The sequence below is a fragment of the Sebastes fasciatus genome, chromosome 13 (genome assembly GCF_043250625.1).
Source record: "Sebastes fasciatus isolate fSebFas1 chromosome 13, fSebFas1.pri, whole genome shotgun sequence".
NCBI classification, from domain to species: Eukaryota; Metazoa; Chordata; class Actinopteri; order Perciformes; family Sebastidae; genus Sebastes; species Sebastes fasciatus.
This window is the reverse complement of record NC_133807.1, coordinates 16,672,845-16,700,237: the sequence shown is the minus strand read 5'-3', so window position 1 is coordinate 16,700,237 and position 27,393 is coordinate 16,672,845. Positions and strand designations below refer to the sequence as shown.

The 27,393-nt window shown below is 34.2% G+C and overlaps 1 protein-coding gene across 1 annotated transcript; it reads right to left on the bottom strand.

The window, feature by feature from the left end:
* pctp (phosphatidylcholine transfer protein) lies at positions 1–25,893 on the bottom strand. The gene is made up of 6 exons (XM_074655840.1): positions 25,698–25,893; positions 23,965–24,082; positions 22,487–22,566; positions 22,152–22,323; positions 21,520–21,587; positions 1–1,681 (listed from the first exon to the last, which is right to left on the bottom strand). The coding sequence occupies exons 1-6, from the start codon at positions 25,824–25,826 to the stop codon at positions 1,607–1,609; spliced, it is 642 nt and encodes a 213-aa protein (XP_074511941.1). The 5' UTR covers positions 25,827–25,893; the 3' UTR covers positions 1–1,606.
* Positions 25,894–27,393: the final 1,500 nt, after the last annotated feature.

Sequence of the window (27,393 nt, the reverse complement as noted above, 5' to 3'; positions counted from 1 at the left end):
TAAATTTAAAATGAAAGTTTATTAATTTCGATAACACTTCAATATTACATAGTAATAGGCTTTTCATGACCAGATTATTCACCTGCATCAACAGGAGCACTGAGGTACAGCCTAAATCAATACAGTATACTGTACCTCCCATATTAATCAGCATAGAGTATCATAACATGATCTTTGCATAAGTAATGAACCCATGGAAATAAATCACAAGAAGATCTGCAGGCAACATTCCTCCAAAAGTACAGATTTGTTTATTTTCACTTTATTATAACTAATGAATGAATTCCAGTGAATTGAGCTGAAGATTCTAGTGTTTCCAAAACATACAGTACAATAAATCTGATTATATTGCATCCATCACATTTATACAGAAGCACAGAGAAGCGCGAAAAAAAAATCAGGTGATCCATCCAAGTTTGAGCTAAATTGTTTTCTCTCCTGTGTTTATAAGGAAGGATAATAATTTATTGTCATTCTGCAACATTGATATACATAACGTCATCTTTAAGATACGCCTTTATTTTTAAATTCCCTTGGCATGTCCGTGTCACCATTTACGTCCAAGCGCACCTCCTTCCTACACATTCAAACAGTGCTAAAACATGAGAAATGTGAACAACAGGATGTCTATTTTTGTTATTTTTATTAAAAAGAATAGATTGTTTTTCATTTAAATGTCTGGAAGAGCCCAGCAACAAAATTGTCAAATCATTTTTTAGTTGATATAAATGTAACTGACTGTGTTAAATGGACATATGATATCGTCTCATATCGATCACAGGCCCCCAAATTGAATCAAATCGAAATCGTATCGCGGCACTTTTGTGGTATCATTGTTGTTTTTTGTTGTTTTTTTGTGTTTGTTGTTGTAATACTCATTTTGGCCACAAGAGGCTGACGAGCACCACTACTCCATGTTCTAAATAGGGCTAAAAGCATTCATGTTTTCCCGAACGGCAGATTAGCGTTGATTAATAGACATGACAGTAATGTTACATAACCTGCTAACACACGATATCTGTGCCTTGTGATTAGAGCGCATGGAAAAAAACTATTTACTATTATATACTAAAACTATTTAGATCAGATTTAGAAAATGGATCGCCAGAAAAAAAATGTCTGACTTGCCTCTCAGGGCTTCCATACATTTAAGATTTAAAGTGCACATTTAAAACAAAGTAAAAGGATAAAATCCTATGCAAGAAACTGAACTAATTTGAACTAATCATGTTTAACCATGGAGGCCCCAAAGTAATAATATATATGGAGTATTTTGCATAAACATTAAAAAAATATCCTATGAAAGCCCCTAAATCCCGGAGTGACAAGGTTAAAGTGATTGCACAGAAAAGACAATACAGTATTGATTAATACAGTACAATGAAACAGAATTGATTTCACACCAGCCTAGTAATGAGGTCGGCCGGTCATGCACATCATGCCTGAGTCATCAGCATGCTACAACGACAAGTAGCAGCCCACACCATGCCACATTCACCCCATACAGAAAAGTGTAATTTGATCATACAGCATCAGAATACCTCCCAAAACTAAAACAAGAAAATTTAAACTGAGCCCTTGTGCATGAGCCACTGTCCAGTCACATTCATTTGGCCTGGCAGTAGTCGCTGTATTTGCTGCAGGCCTTCTGCATGTCTGTTAAGAAACCTGGAACCCCAGTCTGTTAAAAACAAAAACACACAAAGAGCATCCATCATGAACACATGTGCGTCAAGAAGACCCACCCAGGTGGGGCAACAAAGAGAGGAGCTTGTTGACATCACCCTGCAACACATCTGCTCACAATAACAATGGAAAACTATAAAAGCATGGCAGATAGACGGAGCTCTTCGAGGCCTGAGAGTGAACCCCTTTTAAAGCTCTCATCAAAGATCTGCCTGAGTAGGTCAACGACGAACATGTGTGCACATTTTGAAGATTGTGGCGTGCTGGAGGGAAATGGTTTCTTCACGACTTCCACATGTCAGTGAAAGTTTTCCTTTGAATAAATTTAAGTCTAAAAACATGATTTATTTCTTCCTTTATCTTCTGGTAAATCAATATTTTCCCCATAGCTGGCAATAATGACATAGTATGACAAAAAGAGGTTTCTCCTGAAGTCTTGGCTCATTAAACTGTTTAATTAAGTGCTGACTATCTGTGAGGTGATGTTCCGTGATGTCACGTCTGACGTCACGGAGGAGGTTATTGGGCGGGGCTTATGTTTCACGTCATACGTGACGTCATGTGTAACCAAAACCGAGTTTACTTATAGGACCCATTTCTCTCGTTCCTCTAACCCGGGTCTCCCATCTAGGAGACCTGGAGTGCTCTGATTCTGTCAGACGCCAGAGACTTGGTTGTCAGCCTAGGCTACACCTCGCCACGGGCACCATCCTACCTACGGGGTAGGTTTTGTTCCGTGGCGAAACTGCCAGGCATGGACGTGTGCATGGAGCTAGTGCTCCACTGGCACGTAGGCTTCAGGCCACAGCCATGTTTCAGAGTCCAGCTGCCAGGCATGGACGTGTGCATGGAGCACTAGGCTCCACTGGCAGGTGGACTCCGGGCGATATTCAGGGGTTCAGAGCAATTTTTTTTTGGGGTGGGGGGGTTTCTGTCTCAAATCAAATAAGCTGACACACAGATTATATCTGAACAGTATACTGTGTGTCACAGCTTCATAACTGTCAGCAGTGGTAGAATGTAACTAAGTACATTTACTCAAGTACTAATCAATTCTGAGATGTGAACAGGATTATTACTAGCAGTTCTCACTTTATGTATCATGTTGACTACACTGTAAAAAAACAAACATTTTTTTACATTTTTTTTCAAGAAATTTTAAATTTTTTGTCTGTATTTCAAAATGACAGGAAATTTTTTTAAAAATTACATGTTTAATTTGTGATTTCTATATAAATGGTCTTAGATTTACAGTATTTTTTGTAATCACAATCGTTATTATCTGTATTTAAGCTTTTCTTGATCATTTTTAAAGATAATTATTCTGTTTTTCAGAGGTTTATGACTCTATTTTAACAATTAATTTATGTTAGAAGAAAAGGATTTCATGGAATTCTAAAAATATTTCTTGTAAAAATAAAGATTTTTTTGCAGAACTTCTGAGTTAATGTAAATATGGGCTTTTGCAACGTAAAATTACATGTTTCATTTGTGATTTATATGTAAATGGTGTTAGATTTACAGTGTATTACTCTATTCTAACAATAAATATATGTTAAAAATAAAATATTTCTTGTAAAATTACAGTAATAAAGGCTAATTATATAAAGATAATTACTGTGGGTTTTTTTACAGTTTATTTATGTTAATTAACGGACAGTATTTTTCCTTTTATAACAGACATTTTCTGGCACCCCTGCTGCCGGAAAATTTCCGTTATTTTACACTTTTTTTTTTATAGTGTACCGTTCATATTTTTTTATGATATAAGTTCCCATGGGATCCACTGATGCACCCCTCAGAGGAAATACATTACTACCCAGTTAAAAAAAAAAAGTGCCCTGAAGTTCACTTAATTTAAGTATACTTGGTATACTTCCACATGCACATGTGATTAGTGTACTAAAGTGTTTTATTTTTTAGTGTACTAACAATGTAGTATACTAATGATATGTCATAAGTGCTACTTAAGATATGCTAAAACATAATTAAGTGTACTAAGTGTATTATTTTGACACACCATTATGATGCACTTAAATATACTTAAGTACATATTTTTTTACTAATGATGCACTTTATAAAAATGAATTATTTTTATACTCAAAGTATATTTTAATCCACTTTTCAGATAACTGTTAACACACTTATAGTATATAAAAAAGACATTTTAAATTAAATTAAAATGTGTGGATAATACACTTTAAACATAATTTATTACAATTGGAATGACTTTGAAGTTTACTTAAAATATAACTGAAATACAATAAAGTGTATTCATAAAACGTACTGATCAGTTAAAAAGTTGTACTTAAGTATAGTGAAGTGCATCTTAATGGTGTGTCAATATAGTACACTTAAGTACACTTAAATGTATTTCAGTATACGTATCTTTAGGTCTGTAGATAGAAAGGAGGTCCTCCCCCGAGGAAATATGAGGGTTTTTTTACTTAAAACTAGAATTTTACACCATTTTACCAGAGACTATAGCCAAAGTTAACTAACGAAAGAAGAGTAGGCATAGTTTACATCAGTCTGTAATAAAACAAAATAAAAGGAAAATAAAAAAAACTGAAACACTACTATAAGTATTTGAGATTGTATTTTAAGTGAACTAAAGTACAACTTAAAACTAACTTCCAATAGTAAAAGCAAGTTAATAGTAATAGTTAAAAAGTACTCTTCATGTAAGTTTACTACAATACACTTGTAGCAAAATGAATTTCATAAGTACACTAAATTACCACTATACATATTTGAAATTTAAAACGTTTTTGTAAAGTACACTGAAATACAGCTTAAAATAAACTTACATTAAAATGCAGTTTTTGAAAGTAAAATAAAATACACCTCTAATGAAGTGAAATTAAAGTATACTTTAATAATACATACTAATAGCGTATTACAAAGAACTTGAAGATAATTATACTTTTCATAAGTACACTAAATTCCCCTATTTAGTATGCTTTTTTAAAGTATGCTGAAATACATTGCATCGATACATTACAGCCGTGCGTCGGCTCGTCCGGATGATCTCCACGTGGTTTTTACGCAGCGCAAAAACGCGCTGCAATAGCAGGAACAACTCTGATTTTAGAAAAGCAAACTTGAACATCAACATAGGATACTGTATGTGGAAGCAGCCACAACATAACCAGTCAACAACACGGAGCTAATGCATGAGAACTGCGAGGAGAGGAAGAGAGAGTGAGTTACTGAATGGATCCATAACCACGTTACTATGGTTCATAATAATGCAGGACAGTGAGGATACATCCATTTCATACAGGAGATGAGCAGGAGTCTACCGATGCGCGTTCGTCCCACAGAGGTTCATATGAGACAGCAGAGCAGTCACATCAAATGTCACCTTGACCAGGCTACAGTGTAAATCAACATAAGTTGAGTATAACTGAAAACATATGATTTATTTCTTCCTTTATCTTCTGGTAAATCAACATTTTCCCCATAGCTGGCAATAATGACATAGTATGACAAGAAGAGGTTTCTCCTGAAGTCTTGGCTCATTAAACTGTTTAATTAAGTGCTGACTATCTGTGAGGTGATGTTCCGTGATGTCACGTCTGACGTCACGGAGGAGGTTATTGGGCGGGGCTTATGTTTCACGTCATACGTGACGTCATGTGTAACCAAAACCGAGTTTACTTATAGGACCCATTTCTCTCGTTCCTCTAACCCGGGTCTCCCATCTAGGAGACCTGGAGTGCTCTGATTCTGTCAGACGCCAGAGACTTGGTTGTCAGCCTAGGCTACACCTCGCCACGGGCACCATCCTACCTACGGGGTAGGTTTTGTTCCGTGGCGAAACTGCCAGGCATGGACGTGTGCATGGAGCTAGTGCTCCACTGGCACGTAGGCTTCAGGCCACAGCCATGTTTCAGAGTCCAGCTGCCAGGCATGGACGTGTGCATGGAGCACTAGGCTCCACTGGCAGGTGGACTCCGGGCGATATTCAGGGGTTCAGAGCAATTTTTTTTTTGGGTGGGGGGTTTCTGTCTCAAATCAAATAAGCTGACACACAGATTATATCTGAACAGTATACTGTGTGTCACAGCTTCATAACTGTCAGCAGTGGTGGAATGTAACTAAGTACATTTACTCAAGTACTAATCAATTCTGAGATGTGAACAGGATTATTATTAGCAGTTCTCACTTTATGTATCATGTTGACTACACTGTAAAAAAACAAACATTTTTTTACATTTTTTTTCAAGAAATTTAAAATTTTTTGTCTGTATTTCAAAATGACAGAAAAAAAATGTAAAAATTACATGTTTAATTTGTGATTTCTATATAAATGGTCTTAGATTTACAGTATTTTTTGTAATCACAATCGTTATTATCTGTATTTAAGCTTTTCTTGATCATTTTTAAAGATAATTATTCTGTTTTTCAGAGGTTTATGACTCTATTTTAACAATTAATTTATGTTAGAAGAAAAGGATTTCATGGAATTCTAAAAATATTTCTTGTAAAAATAAAGATTTTTTTGCAGAACTTCTGAGTTAATGTAAATATGGGCTTTTGCAACGTAAAATTACATGTTTCATTTGTGATTTATATGTAAATGGTGTTAGATTTACAGTGTATTACTCTATTCTAACAATAAATATATGTTAAAAATTAAATATTTCTTGTAAAATTACAGTAATAAAGGCTAATTATATAAAGATAATTACTGTGTTTTTTTTTAGTTTATTTATGTTAATTAACGGACAGTATTTTTCCTTTTATAACAGACATTTTCTGGCACCCCTGCTGCCGGAAAATTTCCGTTATTTTACACTTTTTTTTTTATAGTGTACCGTTCATATTTTTTTATGATATAAGTTCCCATGGGATCCACTGATGCACCCCTCAGAGGAAATACATTACTACCCAGTTAAAAAAAAAAAGTGCCCTGAAGTTCACTTAATTTAAGTATACTTGGTATACTTCCACATGCACATGTGATTAGTGTACTAAAGTGTTTTATTTTTTAGTGTACTAACAATGTAGTATACTAATGATATGTCATAAGTGCTACTTAAGATATGCTAAAACATAATTAAGTGTACTAAGTGTATTATTTTGACACACCATTATGATGCACTTAAATATACTTAAGTACATATTTTTTTACTAATGATGCACTTTATAAAAATGAATTATTTTTATACTCAAAGTATATTTTAATCCACTTTTCAGATAACTGTTAACACACTTATAGTATATAAAAAAGACATTTTAAATTAAATTAAAATGTGTGGATAATACACTTTAAACATAATTTATTACAATTGGAATGACTTTGAAGTTTACTTAAAATATAACTGAAATACAATAAAGTGTATTCATAAAACGTACTGATCAGTTAAAAAGTTGTACTTAAGTATAGTGAAGTGCATCTTAATGGTGTGTCAATATAGTACACTTAAGTACACTTAAATGTATTTCAGTATACGTATCTTTAGGTCTGTAGATAGAAAGGAGGTCCTCCCCCGAGGAAATATGAGGTTTTTTTACTTAAAACTAGAATTTTACACCATTTTACCAGAGACTATAGCCAAAGTTAACTAACGAAAGAAGAGTAGGCATAGTTTACATCAGTCTGTAATAAAACAAAATAAAAGGAAAATAAAAAAAACTGAAACACTACTATAAGTTTTGAGATTGTATTTTAAGTGAACTAAAGTACAACTTAAAACAAACTTCCAATAGTAAAAGCAAGTTAATAGTAATAGTTAAAAAGTACTCTTCATGTAAGTTTACTACAATACACTTGTAGCAAAATGAATTTCATAAGTACACTAAATTACCACTATACATATTTGAAATTTAAAACGTTTTTGTAAAGTACACTGAAATACAGCTTAAAATAAACTTACATTAAAATGCAGTTTTTGAAAGTAAAATAAAATACACCTCTAATGAAGTGAAATTAAAGTATACTTTAATAATACATACTAATAGCGTATTACAAAGAACTTGAAGATAATTATACTTTTCATAAGTACACTAAATTCCCCTATTTAGTATGCTTTTTTAAAGTATGCTGAAATACATTGCATCGATACATTACAGCCGTGCGTCGGCTCGTCCGGATGATCTCCACGTAGTTTTTACGCAGCGCAAAAACGCGCTGCAATAGCAGGAACAACTCTGATTTTAGAAAAGCAAACTTGAACATCAACATAGACTACTGTATGTGGAAGCAGCCACAACATAACCAGTCAACAACACGGAGCTAATGCATGAGAACTGCGAGGAGAGGAAGAGAGAGTGAGTTACTGAATGGATCCATAACCACGTTACTATGGTTCATAATAATGCAGGACAGTGAGGATACATCCATTTCATACAGGAGATGAGCAGGAGTCTACCGATGCGCGTTCGTCCCACAGAGGTTCATATGAGACAGCAGAGCAGTCACATCAAATGTCACCTTGACCAGGCTACAGTGTAAATCAACATAAGTTGAGTATAACTGAAAACATATGATTTATTTCTTCCTTTATCTTCTGGTAAATCAACATTTTCCCCATAGCTGGCAATAATGACATAGTATGACAAGAAGAGGTTTCTCCTGAAGTCTTGGCTCATTAAACTGTTTAATTAAGTGCTGACTATCTATGAGGTGATGTTCCGTGATGTCACGTCTGACGTCACGGAGGAGGTTATTGGGCGGTGCTTATGTTTCACGTCATACGTGACGTCATGTGTAACCAAAACCGAGTTTACTTATAGGACCCATTTCTCTCGTTCCTCTAACCCGGGTCTCCCATCTAGGAGACCTGGAGTGCTCTGATTCTGTCAGACGCCAGAGACTTGGTTGTCAGCCTAGGCTACACCTCGCCACGGGCACCATCCTACCTACGGGGTAGGTTTTGTTCCGTGGCGAAACTGCCAGGCATGGACGTGTGCATGGAGCTAGTGCTCCACTGGCACGTAGGCTTCAGGCCACAGCCATGTTTCAGAGTCCAGCTGCCAGGCATGGACGTGTGCATGGAGCACTAGGCTCCACTGGCAGGTGGACTCCGGGCGATATTCAGGGGTTCAGAGCAATTTTTTTTTGGGGTGGGGGGGTTTCTGTCTCAAATCAAATAAGCTGACACACAGATTATATCTGAACAGTATACTGTGTGTCACAGCTTCATAACTGTCAGCAGTGGTAGAATGTAACTAAGTACATTTACTCAAGTACTAATCAATTCTGAGATGTGAACAGGATTATTACTAGCAGTTCTCACTTTATGTATCATGTTGACTACACTGTAAAAAAACAAACATTTTTTTACATTTTTTTTCAAGAAATTTTAAATTTTTTGTCTGTATTTCAAAATGACAGGAAATTTTTTTAAAAATTACATGTTTAATTTGTGATTTCTATATAAATGGTCTTAGATTTACAGTATTTTTTGTAATCACAATCGTTATTATCTGTATTTAAGCTTTTCTTGATCATTTTTAAAGATAATTATTCTGTTTTTCAGAGGTTTATGACTCTATTTTAACAATTAATTTATGTTAGAAGAAAAGGATTTCATGGAATTCTAAAAATATTTCTTGTAAAAATAAAGATTTTTTTGCAGAACTTCTGAGTTAATGTAAATATGGGCTTTTGCAACGTAAAATTACATGTTTCATTTGTGATTTATATGTAAATGGTGTTAGATTTACAGTGTATTACTCTATTCTAACAATAAATATATGTTAAAAATTAAATATTTCTTGTAAAATTACAGTAATAAAGGCTAATTATATAAAGATAATTACTGTGTTTTTTTTTAGTTTATTTATGTTAATTAACAGACAGTATTTTTCCTTTTATAACAGACATTTTCTGGCACCCCTGCTGCCGGAAAATTTCCGTTATTTTACACTTTTTTTTTTATAGTGTACCGTTCATATTTTTTTATGATATAAGTTCCCATGGGATCCACTGATGCACCCCTCAGAGGAAATACATTACTACCCAGTTAAAAAAAAAAAGTGCCCTGAAGTTCACTTAATTTAAGTATACTTGGTATACTTCCACATGCACATGTGATTAGTGTACTAAAGTGTTTTATTTTTTAGTGTACTAACAATGTAGTATACTAATGATATGTCATAAGTGCTACTTAAGATATGCTAAAACATAATTAAGTGTACTAAGTGTATTATTTTGACACACCATTATGATGCACTTAAATATACTTAAGTACATATTTTTTTACTAATGATGCACTTTATAAAAATGAATTATTTTTATACTCAAAGTATATTTTAATCCACTTTTCAGATAACTGTTAACACACTTATAGTATATAAAAAAGACATTTTAAATTAAATTAAAATGTGTGGATAATACACTTTAAACATAATTTATTACAATTGGAATGACTTTGAAGTTTACTTAAAATATAACTGAAATACAATAAAGTGTATTCATAAAACGTACTGATCAGTTAAAAAGTTGTACTTAAGTATAGTGAAGTGCATCTTAATGGTGTGTCAATATAGTACACTTAAGTACACTTAAATGTATTTCAGTATACGTATCTTTAGGTCTGTAGATAGAAAGGAGGTCCTCCCCCGAGGAAATATGAGGTTTTTTTACTTAAAACTAGAATTTTACACCATTTTACCAGAGACTATAGCCAAAGTTAACTAACGAAAGAAGAGTAGGCATAGTTTACATCAGTCTGTAATAAAACAAAATAAAAGGAAAATAAAAAAAACTGAAACACTACTATAAGTTTTGAGATTGTATTTTAAGTGAACTAAAGTACAACTTAAAACAAACTTCCAATAGTAAAAGCAAGTTAATAGTAATAGTTAAAAAGTACTCTTCATGTAAGTTTACTACAATACACTTGTAGCAAAATGAATTTCATAAGTACACTAAATTACCACTATACATATTTGAAATTTAAAACGTTTTTGTAAAGTACACTGAAATACAGCTTAAAATAAACTTACATTAAAATGCAGTTTTTGAAAGTAAAATAAAATACACCTCTAATGAAGTGAAATTAAAGTATACTTTAATAATACATACTAATAGCGTATTACAAAGAACTTGAAGATAATTATACTTTTCATAAGTACACTAAATTCCCCTATTTAGTATGCTTTTTTAAAGTATGCTGAAATACATTGCATCGATACATTACAGCCGTGCGTCGGCTCGTCCGGATGATCTCCACGTAGTTTTTACGCAGCGCAAAAACGCGCTGCAATAGCAGGAACAACTCTGATTTTAGAAAAGCAAACTTGAACATCAACATAGACTACTGTATGTGGAAGCAGCCACAACATAACCAGTCAACAACACGGAGCCAATGCATGAGAACTGCGAGGAGAGGAAGAGAGAGTGAGTTACTGAATGGATCCATAACCACGTTACTATGGTTCATAATAATGCAGGACAGTGAGGATACATCCATTTCATACAGGAGACGAGCAGGAGTCTACCGATGTGCGTTCATCCCACAGAGGTTCATATGAGACAGCAGAGCAGTCACATCAAATGTCACCTTGACCAGGCTACAGTGTAAATCAACATAAGTTGAGTATAACTGAAAACATATGATTTATTTCTTCCTTTATCTTCTGGTAAATCAACATTTTCCCCATAGCTGGCAATAATGACATAGTATGACAAGAAGAGGTTTCTCCTGAAGTCTTGGCTCATTAAACTGTTTAATTAAGTGCTGACTATCTGTGAGGTGATGTTCCGTGATGTCACGTCTGACGTCACGGAGGAGGTTATTGGGCGGGGCTTATGTTTCACGTCATACGTGACGTCATGTGTAACCAAAACCGAGTTTACTTATAGGACCCATTTCTCTCGTTCCTCTAACCCGGGTCTCCCATCTAGGAGACCTGGAGTGCTCTGATTCTGTCAGACGCCAGAGACTTGGTTGTCAGCCTAGGCTACACCTCGCCACGGGCACCATCCTACCTACGGGGTAGGTTTTGTTCCGTGGCGAAACTGCCAGGCATGGACGTGTGCATGGAGCTAGTGCTCCACTGGCACGTAGGCTTCAGGCCACAGCCATGTTTCAGAGTCCAGCTGCCAGGCATGGACGTGTGCATGGAGCACTAGGCTCCACTGGCAGGTGGACTCCAGGCGATATTCAGGGGTTCAGAGCAATTTTTTTTTGGGGTGGGGGGTTTCTGTCTCAAATCAAATAAGCTGACACACAGATTATATCTGAACAGTATACTGTGTGTCACAGCTTCATAACTGTCAGCAGTGGTGGAATGTAACTAAGTACATTTACTCAAGTACTAATCAATTCTGAGATGTGAACAGGATTATTACTAGCAGTTCTCACTTTATGTATCATGTTGACTACACTGTAAAAAAACAAAAAAATTTTACATTTTTTTTCAAGAAATTTTAAATTTTTTGTCTGTATTTCAAAATGACAGGAAAAAATTTTAAAAATTACATGTTTAATTTGTGATTTCTATATAAATGGTCTTAGATTTACAGTATTTTTTGTAATCACAATCGTTATTATCTGTATTTAAGCTTTTCTTGATCATTTTTAAAGATAATTATTCTGTTTTTCAGAGGTTTATGACTCTATTTTAACAATTAATTTATGTTAGAAGAAAAGGATTTCATGGAATTCTAAAAATATTTCTTGTAAAAATAAAGATTTTTTTGCAGAACTTCTGAGTTAATGTAAATATGGGCTTTTGCAACGTAAAATTACATGTTTCATTTGTGATTTATATGTAAATGGTGTTAGATTTACAGTGTATTACTCTATTCTAACAATAAATATATGTTAAAAATTAAATATTTCTTGTAAAATTACAGTAATAAAGGCTAATTATATAAAGATAATTACTGTGTTTTTTTTTAGTTTATTTATGTTAATTAACGGACAGTATTTTTCCTTTTATAACAGACATTTTCTGGCACCCCTGCTGCCGGAAAATTTCCGTTATTTTACACTTTTTTTTTTATAGTGTACCGTTCATATTTTTTTATGATATAAGTTCCCATGGGATCCACTGATGCACCCCTCAGAGGAAATACATTACTACCCAGTTAAAAAAAAAAAGTGCCCTGAAGTTCACTTAATTTAAGTATACTTGGTATACTTCCACATGCACATGTGATTAGTGTACTAAAGTGTTTTATTTTTTAGTGTACTAACAATGTAGTATACTAATGATATGTCATAAGTGCTACTTAAGATATGCTAAAACATAATTAAGTGTACTAAGTGTATTATTTTGACACACCATTATGATGCACTTAAATATACTTAAGTACATATTTTTTTACTAATGATGCACTTTATAAAAATGAATTATTTTTATACTCAAAGTATATTTTAATCCACTTTTCAGATAACTGTTAACACACTTATAGTATATAAAAAAGACATTTTAAATTAAATTAAAATGTGTGGATAATACACTTTAAACATAATTTATTACAATTGGAATGACTTTGAAGTTTACTTAAAATATAACTGAAATACAATAAAGTGTATTCATAAAACGTACTGATCAGTTAAAAAGTTGTACTTAAGTATAGTGAAGTGCATCTTAATGGTGTGTCAATATAGTACACTTAAGTACACTTAAATGTATTTCAGTATACGTATCTTTAGGTCTGTAGATAGAAAGGAGGTCCTCCCCCGAGGAAATATGAGGTTTTTTTACTTAAAACTAGAATTTTACACCATTTTACCAGAGACTATAGCCAAAGTTAACTAACGAAAGAAGAGTAGGCATAGTTTACATCAGTCTGTAATAAAACAAAATAAAAGGAAAATAAAAAAAACTGAAACACTACTATAAGTTTTGAGATTGTATTTTAAGTGAACTAAAGTACAACTTAAAACAAACTTCCAATAGTAAAAGCAAGTTAATAGTAATAGTTAAAAAGTACTCTTCATGTAAGTTTACTACAATACACTTGTAGCAAAATGAATTTCATAAGTACACTAAATTACCACTATACATATTTGAAATTTAAAACGTTTTTGTAAAGTACACTGAAATACAGCTTAAAATAAACTTACATTAAAATGCAGTTTTTGAAAGTAAAATAAAATACACCTCTAATGAAGTGAAATTAAAGTATACTTTAATAATACATACTAATAGCGTATTACAAAGAACTTGAAGATAATTATACTTTTCATAAGTACACTAAATTCCCCTATTTAGTATGCTTTTTTAAAGTATGCTGAAATACATTGCATCGATACATTACAGCCGTGCGTCGGCTCGTCCGGATGATCTCCACGTAGTTTTTACGCAGCGCAAAAACGCGCTGCAATAGCAGGAACAACTCTGATTTTAGAAAAGCAAACTTGAACATCAACATAGACTACTGTATGTGGAAGCAGCCACAACATAACCAGTCAACAACACGGAGCTAATGCATGAGAACTGCGAGGAGAGGAAGAGAGAGTGAGTTACTGAATGGATCCATAACCACGTTACTATGGTTCATAATAATGCAGGACAGTGAGGATACATCCATTTCATACAGGAGATGAGCAGGAGTCTACCGATGCGCGTTCGTCCCACAGAGGTTCATATGAGACAGCAGAGCAGTCACATCAAATGTCACCTTGACCAGGCTACAGTGTAAATCAACATAAGTTGAGTATAACTGAAAACATATGATTTATTTCTTCCTTTATCTTCTGGTAAATCAACATTTTCCCCATAGCTGGCAATAATGACATAGTATGACAAGAAGAGGTTTCTCCTGAAGTCTTGGCTCATTAAACTGTTTAATTAAGTGCTGACTATCTATGAGGTGATGTTCCGTGATGTCACGTCTGACGTCACGGAGGAGGTTATTGGGCGGTGCTTATGTTTCACGTCATACGTGACGTCATGTGTAACCAAAACCGAGTTTACTTATAGGACCCATTTCTCTCGTTCCTCTAACCCGGGTCTCCCATCTAGGAGACCTGGAGTGCTCTGATTCTGTCAGACGCCAGAGACTTGGTTGTCAGCCTAGGCTACACCTCGCCACGGGCACCATCCTACCTACGGGGTAGGTTTTGTTCCGTGGCGAAACTGCCAGGCATGGACGTGTGCATGGAGCTAGTGCTCCACTGGCACGTAGGCTTCAGGCCACAGCCATGTTTCAGAGTCCAGCTGCCAGGCATGGACGTGTGCATGGAGCACTAGGCTCCACTGGCAGGTGGACTGCGGGCGATATTCAGGGGTTCAGAGCAATTTTTTTTTGGGGTGGGGGGTTTCTGTCTCAAATCAAATAAGCTGACACACAGATTATATCTGAACAGTATACTGTGTGTCACAGCTTCATAACTGTCAGCAGTGGTGGAATGTAACTAAGTACATTTACTCAAGTACTAATCAATTCTGAGATGTGAACAGGATTATTACTAGCAGTTCTCACTTTATGTATCATGTTGACTACACTGTAAAAAAACAAAAAATTTTTACATTTTTTTTCAAGAAATTTTAAATTTTTTGTCTGTATTTCAAAATGACAGGAACATTTTTTAAAAATTACATGTTTAATTTGTGATTTCTATATAAATGGTCTTAGATTTACAGTATTTTTTGTAATCACAATCGTTATTATCTGTATTTAAGCTTTTCTTGATCATTTTTAAAGATAATTATTCTGTTTTTCAGAGGTTTATGACTCTATTTTAACAATTAATTTATGTTAGAAGAAAAGGATTTCATGGAATTCTAAAAATATTTCTTGTAAAAATAAAGATTTTTTTGCAGAACTTCTGAGTTAATGTAAATATGGGCTTTTGCAACGTAAAATTACATGTTTCATTTGTGATTTATATGTAAATGGTGTTAGATTTACAGTGTATTACTCTATTCTAACAATAAATATATGTTAAAAATTAAATATTTCTTGTAAAATTACAGTAATAAAGGCTAATTATATAAAGATAATTACTGTGTTTTTTTTTAGTTTATTTATGTTAATTAACAGACAGTATTTTTCCTTTTATAACAGACATTTTCTGGCACCCCTGCTGCCGGAAAATTTCCGTTATTTTACACTTTTTTTTTTATAGTGTACCGTTCATATTTTTTTATGATATAAGTTCCCATGGGATCCACTGATGCACCCCTCAGAGGAAATACATTACTACCCAGTTAAAAAAAAAAAGTGCCCTGAAGTTCACTTAATTTAAGTATACTTGGTATACTTCCACATGCACATGTGATTAGTGTACTAAAGTGTTTTATTTTTTAGTGTACTAACAATGTAGTATACTAATGATATGTCATAAGTGCTACTTAAGATATGCTAAAACATAATTAAGTGTACTAAGTGTATTATTTTGACACACCATTATGATGCACTTAAATATACTTAAGTACATATTTTTTTACTAATGATGCACTTTATAAAAATGAATTATTTTTATACTCAAAGTATATTTTAATCCACTTTTCAGATAACTGTTAACACACTTATAGTATATAAAAAAGACATTTTAAATTAAATTAAAATGTGTGGATAATACACTTTAAACATAATTTATTACAATTGGAATGACTTTGAAGTTTACTTAAAATATAACTGAAATACAATAAAGTGTATTCATAAAACGTACTGATCAGTTAAAAAGTTGTACTTAAGTATAGTGAAGTGCATCTTAATGGTGTGTCAATATAGTACACTTAAGTACACTTGAATGTATTTCAGTATACGTATCTTTAGGTCTGTAGATAGAAAGGAGGTCCTCCCCCGAGGAAATATGAGGGTTTTTTTACTTAAAACTAGAATTTTACACCATTTTACCAGAGACTATAGCCAAAGTTAACTAACGAAAGAAGAGTAGGCATAGTTTACATCAGTCTGTAATAAAACAAAATAAAAGGAAAATAAAAAAAACTGAAACACTACTATAAGTATTTGAGATTGTATTTTAAGTGAACTAAAGTACAACTTAAAAGTAACTTCCAATAGTAAAAGCAAGTTAATAGTAATAGTTAAAAAGTACTCTTCATGTAAGTTTACTACAATACACTTGTAGCAAAATGAATTTCATAAGTACACTAAATTATCACTATACGTATTTGCAATTTAATACGTTTTTGTAAAGTACACTGAAATACAGCTTAAAATAAACTTACATTAAAATGCAGTTTTTGAAAGTAAAATAAAATACACCTCTAATGAAGTGAAATTAAAGTATACTTTAATAATACATACTAATAGCGTATTACAAAGAACTTGAAGATAATTATACTTTTCATAAGTACACTAAATTCCCCTATTTAGTATGCTTTTTTAAAGTATGCTGAAATACATTGCATCGATACATTACAGCAGTGCGTCGGCTCGTCCGGATGATCTCCACGTGGTTTTTACGCAGCGCAAAAACGCGCTGCAATAGCAGGAACAACTCTGATTTTAGAAAAGCAAACTTGAACATCAACATAGACTACTGTATGTCGAAGCAGCCACAACATAACCAGTCAACAACACGGAGCTAATGCATGAGAACTGCGAGGAGAGGAAGAGAGAGTGAGTTACTGAATGGATCCATAACCACGTTACTATGGTTCATAATAATGCAGGACAGTGAGGATACATCCATTTCATACAGGAGATGAGCAGGAGTCTACCGATGCGCGTTCGTCCCACAGAGGTTCATATGAGACAGCAGAGCAGTCACATCAAATGTCACCTTGACCAGGCTACAGTGTAAATCAACATAAGTTGAGTATAACTGAAAACATATGATTTATTTCTTCCTTTATCTTCTGGTAAATCAACATTTTCCCCATAGCTGGCAATAATGACATAGTATGACAAGAAGAGGTTTCTCCTGAAGTCTTGGCTCATTAAACTGTTTAATTAAGTGCTGACTATCTATGAGGTGATGTTCCGTGATGTCACGTCTGACGTCACGGAGGAGGTTATTGGGCGGGGCTTATGTTTCACGTCATACGTGACGTCATGTGTAACCAAAACCGAGTTTACTTATAGGACCCATTTCTCTCGTTCCTCTAACCCGGGTCTCCCATCTAGGAGACCTGGAGTGCTCTGATTCTGTCAGACGCCAGAGACTTGGTTGTCAGCCTAGGCTACACCTCGCCACGGGCACCATCCTACCTACGGGGTAGGTTTTGTTCCGTGGCGAAACTGCCAGGCATGGACGTGTGCATGGAGCTAGTGCTCCACTGGCACGTAGGCTTCAGGCCACAGCCATGTTTCAGAGTCCAGCTGCCAGGCATGGACGTGTGCATGGAGCACTAGGCTCCACTGGCAGGTGGACTCCGGGCGATATTCAGGGGTTCAGAGCAATTTTTTTTTTGGGTGGGGGGTTTCTGTCTCAAATCAAATAAGCTGACACACAGATTATATCTGAACAGTATACTGTGTGTCACAGCTTCATAACTGTCAGCAGTGGTGGAATGTAACTAAGTACATTTACTCAAGTACTAATCAATTCTGAGATGTGAACAGGATTATTATTAGCAGTTCTCACTTTATGTATCATGTTGACTACACTGTAAAAAAACAAAAACAAAATTAAAAACATTTTCAAGAAATTTTAAATTTTTTGTCTGTATTTCAAAATGACAGGAAAAAAATGTAAAAATTACATGTTTAATTTGTGATTTCTATATAAATGGTCTTAGATTTACAGTATTTTTTGTAATCACAATCATTATTATCTGTATTTAAGCTTTTCTTGATCATTTTTAAAGATAATTATTCTGTTTTTCAGAGGTTTATGACTCTATTTTAACAATTCATTTATGTTAGAAGAAAAGGATTTCATGGAATTCTAAAAATATTTCTTGTAAAAATAAAGATTTTTTTGCAGAACTTCTGAGTTAATGTAAATATGGGCTTTTGCAACGTAAAATTACATGTTTCATTTGTAATTTACATATTTTTTTACTAATGATGCACTTTATAAAAATGAATTATTTTTATACTCAAAGTATATTTTAATCCACTTTTCAGATAACTGTTAACACACTTATAGTATATAAAAAAAGACATTTTAAATTAAATTAAAATGTGTGGATAATACACTTTAAACATAATTTATTACAATTGGAATGACTTTGAAGTCTACTTAAAATATAACTGAAATACAATAAAGTGTATTCATGAAACGTACTGATCAGTTAAAAAGTTGTACTTAAGTATAGTGAAGTGCATCTTAATGGTGTGTCAATATAGTACACTTAAGTACACTTAAATGTATTTCAGTATACGTATCTTTAGGTCTGTAGATAGAAAGGAGGTCCTCCCCCGAGGAAATATGAGGTTTTTTTACTTAAAACTAGAATTTTACACCATTTTACCAGAGACTATAGCCAAAGTTAACTAACGAAAGAAGAGTAGGCATAGTTTACATCAGTCTGTAATAAAACAAAATAAAAGGAAAAATAAAAAAAACTGAAACACTACTATAAGTATTTGAGATTGTATTTTAAGTGAACTAAAGTACAACTTAAAACAAACTTCCAATAGTAAAAGTAATTAATAGTAATAGTTAAAAAGTACTCTTCATGTAAGTTTACTACAATACACTTGCAGCAAAATGAATTTCATAAGTACACTAAATTACCACTATACATATTTGCAATTTAATACGTTTTTGTAAAGTACACTGAAATACAGCTTAAAATAAACTTACATTAAAATGCAGTTTTTGAAAGTAAAATAAAATACACCTCTAATGAAGTGAAATTAAAGTATACTTTAATAATACATACTAATAGCGTATTACAAAGAACTTGAAGATAATTATACTTTTCATAAGTACACTAAATTCCCCTATTTAGTATGCTTTTTTAAAGTATGCTGAAATACATTGCATCGATACATTACAGCAGTGCGTCGGCTCGTCCGGATGATCTCCACGTGGTTTTTACGCACAATATCGTTGCAATATTTAAAGATTATTTTGTGGGGCTTTTTGCCTTTATTTTGTGGCGGTACTGATTTCCCCAGACTGTAGTTGATCAGTCAGAAGACTGAAAAACAGTTCCCATCCACATAATAATATAAAATAAAATGCCTCCTTAATAATAATAATAATGATAATAATGAACAAATGCCTCTACAATAACAAACAATTAAGGAAACTGAAATATTGGTTTTATTTTTCCTTTTACCCTCCTTTAAAGTTTTCCCAAATAAAATACACTAAAAGAAATGGGTATAAAGTGTTTCATTGAAAATCAACAAATGACTAGAATAACAAAATAAAGCCTGCAGGCGTTAGGCTATCGTGAGGCAAGCCAGATTCTTGCACAAATAGCACCTAAACGTCCTAGTGCAGGTAACCCAATTGATTGGTATTTATTGTCAACACTCTCAATAAACAAAACACAAAGAGCACAGAATCTCAAAAGGGCCTAAAACAGACCAGAGTTTCTGGTTTGGCTGATAACACATGTTGCATTGAGTGAAGGAGAGATCAGAATCACCCTGGGTGTGCAGGTTCCCTCCTCTTTTAAGCCCTACAGAAAGGGCGTCGTTACACCCTGATTGGCCAAGAGGGGAATGCACCAAGCTGCCCTCAACTATCATTTAAGAGCCAGTACCCACACCCTGTGCAACAGGTGAACTGAATAACCCTCTAATCACTCAGCAATTCAACCAAAAAAACACCAGGGAAAAGGGAAACAACAGCAAGCACCAGAGAATTGGCAGCTGCTACAATTTGATAGAGATAGTGATAGTCTTGACATGCAGCAAATGGCAGCAAATGGACTCAGCCTTTGTCGAATGTACAATCCATTTCAAGGCTTTTCTTTTTTTTAACAAGGTTGTCCTCTAAGGAAGTTAGCATCACCCTGGTTCCCTCGACAAAAAGCCAATGGGATTGTTCCATTGGGTTTTGGATCATTGCAGAAAATAAACTCTGAGGCAAACAAACGTTTATGATACGTACACATTTTGTTCAGCAAGATAATCTCCACAAAATGAACACCCTTTTTATGACTTTTGAAGTGTAAATGCACTCACCAGAATTAAAAAGCTAACGTTAGGCTATAAACAAACTACACCACGGTCACATGACTTCACATCACCACCACTAAGCTAAAGGCGGACGAGTCGGAGTGATGACATCTTGTTGTCTCATTTAGCCACTTGTTCGCAATCGCCTTTTTTTAAGACACGTAAAAGCTTAAAAATTCAAGAGTGGTATATGTATTGACATATTTTATGTCGTAGAACAAAACGTTAAAATCTCTTCAGCTTGCGTTAACCACAGAAATTGAAAAACAGGGAAAACCAACTTTCCAAATTCCTTTTTAAAAGGTGGTGATGGAGAACAGGAGAATTTGTTTTCCTTTTGTTGTGGATGTCTTAGAGTCACATGTGTCAATACAAAACCACCTCCTCAATATTTTACACTCGTAGTCTGTGTTTTTCTTTCCCCCTAAGGCAGAATAATCCCCACAGGCAGCCATTCAAATCCTACAAATCCCCGTCTTTGTTGAGAAATATCTTCAAACAAAGCTGGTTTACATAAACTAAACCCTTTTCTTTCTACTGTAAATCATGCAAACGTTACATTGGGAGATTTGTTGGTCACTATATTGTTAATTTGCCTACAAAATATGAGAATAAAACTAGACTAAAATCTGCACTTTTTTTATTTTAGTGAAACCTGAATTCAAACCAGTCGTGTTAAGTTACACTTTATTGATCCCAATAAGGAAATGCTTTGCATGTGACCCATCTGTAACTGCTCAACGAGGCCAGCGGCACTTAAGCTGCTTAATGAGTCATTCAGGTTTAAAGCTGTAAAGGTTTTATACTGGCATTGTTTGTATATAAAATGACTCTCACAGTAAATCAAACGTGCATACACTCACCTTTGCCGCCCAGTTCACCAGCCAGGTAGGAATACTGCCACCAGGGTTGTCGAAGTAATTCATGAAAACTGGAACAAAACACATGAGTTCATTCTTGTTATTAGTGCTGCAGCTAATGATTGCATTTTTTCAATAAAATAAATAAATAAAATGCATTTATACAAGTTTCCAGAGGTCACATGAACAGTTCAAAATCAAAATAGAGGGCTGCGTGATAATTGTATCATGACAATATGGTCATATTGTGTTATTGTTAATAAAATTCTGTTTAAATTAATGATTTCAAGCCAATTTCAATGAAAATCAAACACATTTCGTTCGAGTTTTTCCTATGAAATGAACATTAACTTGATTATTTTCTGTATTTTTGCATATAGTTGCCTCATCATGATGTATTAATATTAGAAAAATATTAAAATTAATATTGCAATATTTATTTCAGCCATATTGCCCAGCCCTATTACAATTAAAACTAGATAAATGGCTTAAACATCTGATGGATTATCCTTTTTTTTCATCAATTCAATTCATAAGTATAAATATTTTTCTGTCAAGCAAATTAATCATTTAATAATTTCATCACAACATGCTATTCATTCATGCGAAGTGGCAATAGTATCATCATGTGTTACGTTTAGTTCCACAGCCTCCATCGCTCTCCATGGCGACGCTCTGCTTGTAGTCTTTGACACGCAGCGTGCCACTCTTTTCTGCACACGGTATCTCTGGGGCACTTCTGGCCAGGGTCACCCAGATCTTCCTGCCGTCCACCTCCAGGTCTCTGCGCTCCCTCATGTACACGTACTGAGGTAAGGGTGTTAGGGAAGACACTGGAAAATATGCTCTCCTTTATAGCCTGATTTCAACTCTATAAACCAGACTTGGTGCTCAAAGGGAACAACCTTTAAGTGTTTGTCCAGGAGAAGTGTCTGCATACTGAATGTATTTGTGTGGACCAGAAGGATACATCTCTGTTTGACAGAGGGAATGGGTATTTTACTTCCCAGTAGATTGCCTTCTGTCCACTGAAGTCCTTCTCATAGAGCTCTGAATAAAAAGAAACAACAATGACATTAAAGGTCCCATATTGTAAAAAGTGAGATTGTCATGTCTTTTATATTATAAAGCAGGTTTAAGTTCTATATAAATACTGTTAAACTATCAAAACGCTCAATATACGGAGAAGTACACACAACCCGTATTCAGAAATTGAGCGTTTGAAACAAGCCGTTAGGATTTCTGTCCATTTGTGATGTCACAAATCTACAATATTTAGACCATTACAAGGTTTTTAAACGTAAACATTCTAAATGTGTCCCAGTTTATTTCCTGTTGCAGTGTATGTAAATAACATCAGCTGACAGGAAGTAAACATGGACCGAAGCTGTTGCCTAGCAACGCAATTCCGTTGCAATTCCATTGAAATGCACTAAAACGGAGCATTTCAGACAGAGGGTAAATACAGGTATATTCAGGCAGACAGTACGAGGAAAATAATGTGTTTTTTGAATATTACAGCTTGTAAACATGTTCTAGTAGAAACACAAAATACAAGTATGAGCCTGAAAATGAGCATGATATGGGACCTTTAAATAAAAAAGCAGCTAAACATCAGATGTTGTAGAAGTGTGTAATGCCGTAATGTCTCTGAAGATGCTTTGTTATATATATATATTGGGGTTTTTTCATCTCTTATGGAGAGGAAAGGAAATGAAATGGTTATGAAGGCACACTTGAAATACTGCCCATGACCAAATTGTGCAATTAGAAGTAATAATAAAACAACTGTATCCCCCCCAAGTAGGCTAAAGTTGGATCAGCACAGTACAGTTTGTCCTCATCCACATGAAATAGAATTGAGCAATACAGTAAGAGAGTTAGATATGTCGACTGCACTCGATTCCACCCCCTTTTACTCTTCACTCTAAACAGGTCACAGGCTATATTAGCAAGCTAACGATAGATAGATACCAGAGACACCATAGCAAATACAAGAACAATCTGCTACCACCACAGACAACAAGACTTTGGAAGGAAAGGCTACTTCAACTACTACACATTTCAACAACTATGATTCAAGCTGGACTTTAGTTTCTAACAAACTAGGCAGCTACAATAAAGACAACAACATGTTACCTGCAGGTTACTGTAGCGGTGCATGAAGACAAGGATAACAAATTAAAATTGTTATTTAGTGTATAAAAAACAAGCCTATATTCAGAGCACTATTTCAAGACAAGATCTAAGAAGGCACATGGAAAAAGCTATGACAGCCAACAAATAAGTCATTTATCCACAGTGAATGTCAGCAACTTACTGGAGAGCAGAACTAATGACACTCATGTGAATATGATTATTAAGCAGGAGCAATGAGGGAAAAGTTGATTTGGATGGAAAGGACGATGACAACTTTTGCTTTAAGTTACTGTTTGTTTGTTTTTTTACCTTTCACATATGTATCCCAATGTTTCCGATAGGGCAAGTCCATGTAGACATCTGCACACAGCTCTGCAGTGCAGGAGGTGAGCACACCAAAGACTTTGTACTCATAAAGTCCAGTTTCCTGAAAACAGCACATGAAAGTTCTCTCTTCCAAAAGCAGACTACATGCCACACCCACAGTATGTAACTAATAAATCCCCAAACCACACAACTCTGATTAGAGCCGGTCTGCGTTACATCCTCTCTCTCACTCCTATAGTGTGATGGATTTCATTCAAAAGTGCATAAACACGTCTGAGGAATGTGTGTCTACGTGAAGAGAATGTTAAGTCAAACCAAACTCCATTCACAAAAACATCAGTTTAAGTTGTCTTGTTTTCCCTTGGCGGTGTACAGCACATCAAGGCCTCAAACCTATAGAATTATTAGATACACTTAAAATACTACATTCCTGATAAATGGCCAGAGCATTATTAGGAGTTTTTCCGGAGACTCAACCAGTGTGCCATCACATCATTCTTACGTTTTAAGCCAAATGTGAAAAAGATTACCTTGATGACTATCCTGCACATAGTTCAGTGTGTAAAAATCAATTTAATTAAGAAACTGAATGATTTATACAAGACACAAGATTGATCTCAACAACACAGGAATAAGTTCCAATTAACTGTAAATAAAATATGATTTAATCATATTTGTTTATTGTGAATGGAACTTTTTAATTTTCTTAAATACAGCACATTTTAAAAAAATATGAGGGTGCCCACAGATGTCTCAAAATTCACAGAACATATTATTTGTCCAATTTTTCTTCTTTTTTTAAATACTTTTTATCGAAAATTAATCATAAATTATACATCCACAATAGGTGCACTATATATTTGCAATTTTTGTTATTGTATTTTATACACCCAGTGATACCTACAGAACAGAAGAATAACATAGAACAACTAGTAAATGGATAACTGAGGGAAAAAAATAAATAAACATACATACACATACACACATATATATATATACACACAGACATACACAAATATATAGTACATATACACACATTTACATATACATACATACATTCACCTACACATACATCAAATATACACAAACACATCTACATACACATAGTCCATATATGCATACACATGCAAACATGTATACATACTATACGCATATATACATATTATAAGCACATATTATATATTGTTTTGTATCAAGAGCAGTGAGGGAATTGAGATACTTCCTGTATGCAGTTTTAGATTACAATTTAATTGTATTTAATTGTTTCATTGTTGTTCACCTTTTGTTAAAAAAATGATATAAAAGCTACAGCCTTGATGTGTCAGGTGCATGCCGAATTGAAGGGTGGATGTTAATGATTTTATAAATGTATTAAATCAGGTTGGACGATGATGCATAATGTGCACAGAGGAGAGGCAACATTAAATTGACAGATTTGTAAATGGAGTTTGGTGAAAAGAAAAGAAACCGGTACAGCCGGTCCAACAGCTCTCTTGCTCAATTTCCGGATATTTCCCCTGTTGTCCGCTAGGAAATCACTGCTGCTGGTGTGTTTACTAATGTTGTCAATAAATGCATTAAAGATAAAGATAAAAGCATGTTTTGGGCAGAAGATAGAGGAAATCGCTCTGCAGAGGAGACTCATTCATTGAGTCGGTCACTATAGCAACCGTCTTCCTGTTGTCAAAGCAGCACTTTTATTCATGTTTCTGTACCTTGTCATAGAGCCGGTAGATTTTGACTCCCATCGTCTCGGTGAAGAGCTCCCATCCTCCGTCCAGCTGCGGCTCATCCAGCTCTCTCCAGGCACTCTGAAACTCCTCATCTGTAAACTGCAGCGACATGACGGCAACCCTCCTCTCCTCTACCAACACCTGACGACCTGTCACAAGGCAGGGCACCACGCTTCCGGTCACCGGTTTCAAAATAAAAGAGTTCATGGAACATGTTTAGATTTATTGAACATTAACTTGATTGTTTTCTGGGTTTTTTTGCATATATTTGCTTCATCATGATGTATTAATATTAGAAAAAAATATTAAAATTAATATCGCAATATCAGTCACCCCTGCTGCCCAGTTCACCAGCCAGCTAGAAATTCTGCCATCAGAGATGTCGAAGTAATTCATGAAAACTGAAACAAAATACATGAGTTCATTCTTGTTATTAGTGCTGCAGCTAATGATTGCATTTTTAAATTAAATAAATAAATAAAATGCATTTATACAAGTTTCCAGAGCTCACATCAACAGTTCAAAATCAAAATAGAGGGCTGGGTGATAATTGTATCATGACAATATAGTCATATTGTGTTATTGTTAATAAAATTATGTTTAAATTAACAATTTCAAGCCAATTTCAACGCAAATCAAACACATTTCGTTCGAGTTTTTCCTATGAAATGAACATTAACTTGATTATTTTCTGTATTTTGCATATATTTGCCTCATCATGATGTGTAATATTAGAAAGATAATCAAATTAATATTGCAATATTCAGTTCAGCCATATTGCCCAGCCCTATTACAATTAAATTAAATGTTATCGTTAATGAAATTCTGTTTAAATGAACAATTTCAAGCCAATTTCAGAGAAAATCAAACACATTTTGAGTTTTTTCTATGTAATGCTTAACACTGGAACAAGTTTAGATTTATTGAACATTAACTTGATTATTTCTGTATTTTTGCATATATTTGCCTCATCATGATTAATATTAGAAACAAAATAAAAATAATATCGCAATATTCATTTCAGCCATATTGCCCAGCCCTATTACAATTAAAAACTAGATAAATGGCTTAAACATCTGATGAATTATCCCTTTTTTTATCAATTCAATTCAAAATTATACATATTTTTCTGTCAAGCAAATCATCAAATGTATCATCATCATTTATTTTATCTGAGGATTTAAATTATTGTTATATATTTGATATTCATTCAATTCAATTATATCGCTGTATTACAGTTTTTCTCAGTTGCTTTTGGCTCATTTTTCAAAACAGTTTCTCTAATCTTTAATGCAATTGTCACAACTGTTTGATGGGACATCATAACTCTATTGCATGTCTGCAGAAGGGCAGTAACTCACCCAAAACACTTCATCATGCTTCAAAACCGTGTTATTGTGTCAGTACGTTGGCCAGTGGTACAAAAATGAAAAGTTGTTTTGTCATCGTGTGAGCCATACTGGTTCAAAATGATTAGGTGTTTTTTTCATCATGGCAGTCAACCCTGGAAATGTTTCTTATGTAATAGTCTCTGTCAAGTCAAGTCAGTTTTAATTTGTATAGCCCAAAATCACAAATCACAAATTTGCCTCAGGGGGCTTTACTGTACAATCTGTACATGAAACGACACCCTCTGTCCTGTCATCGGATAAGGAACTCCCACCGCCCAAAAAAAACC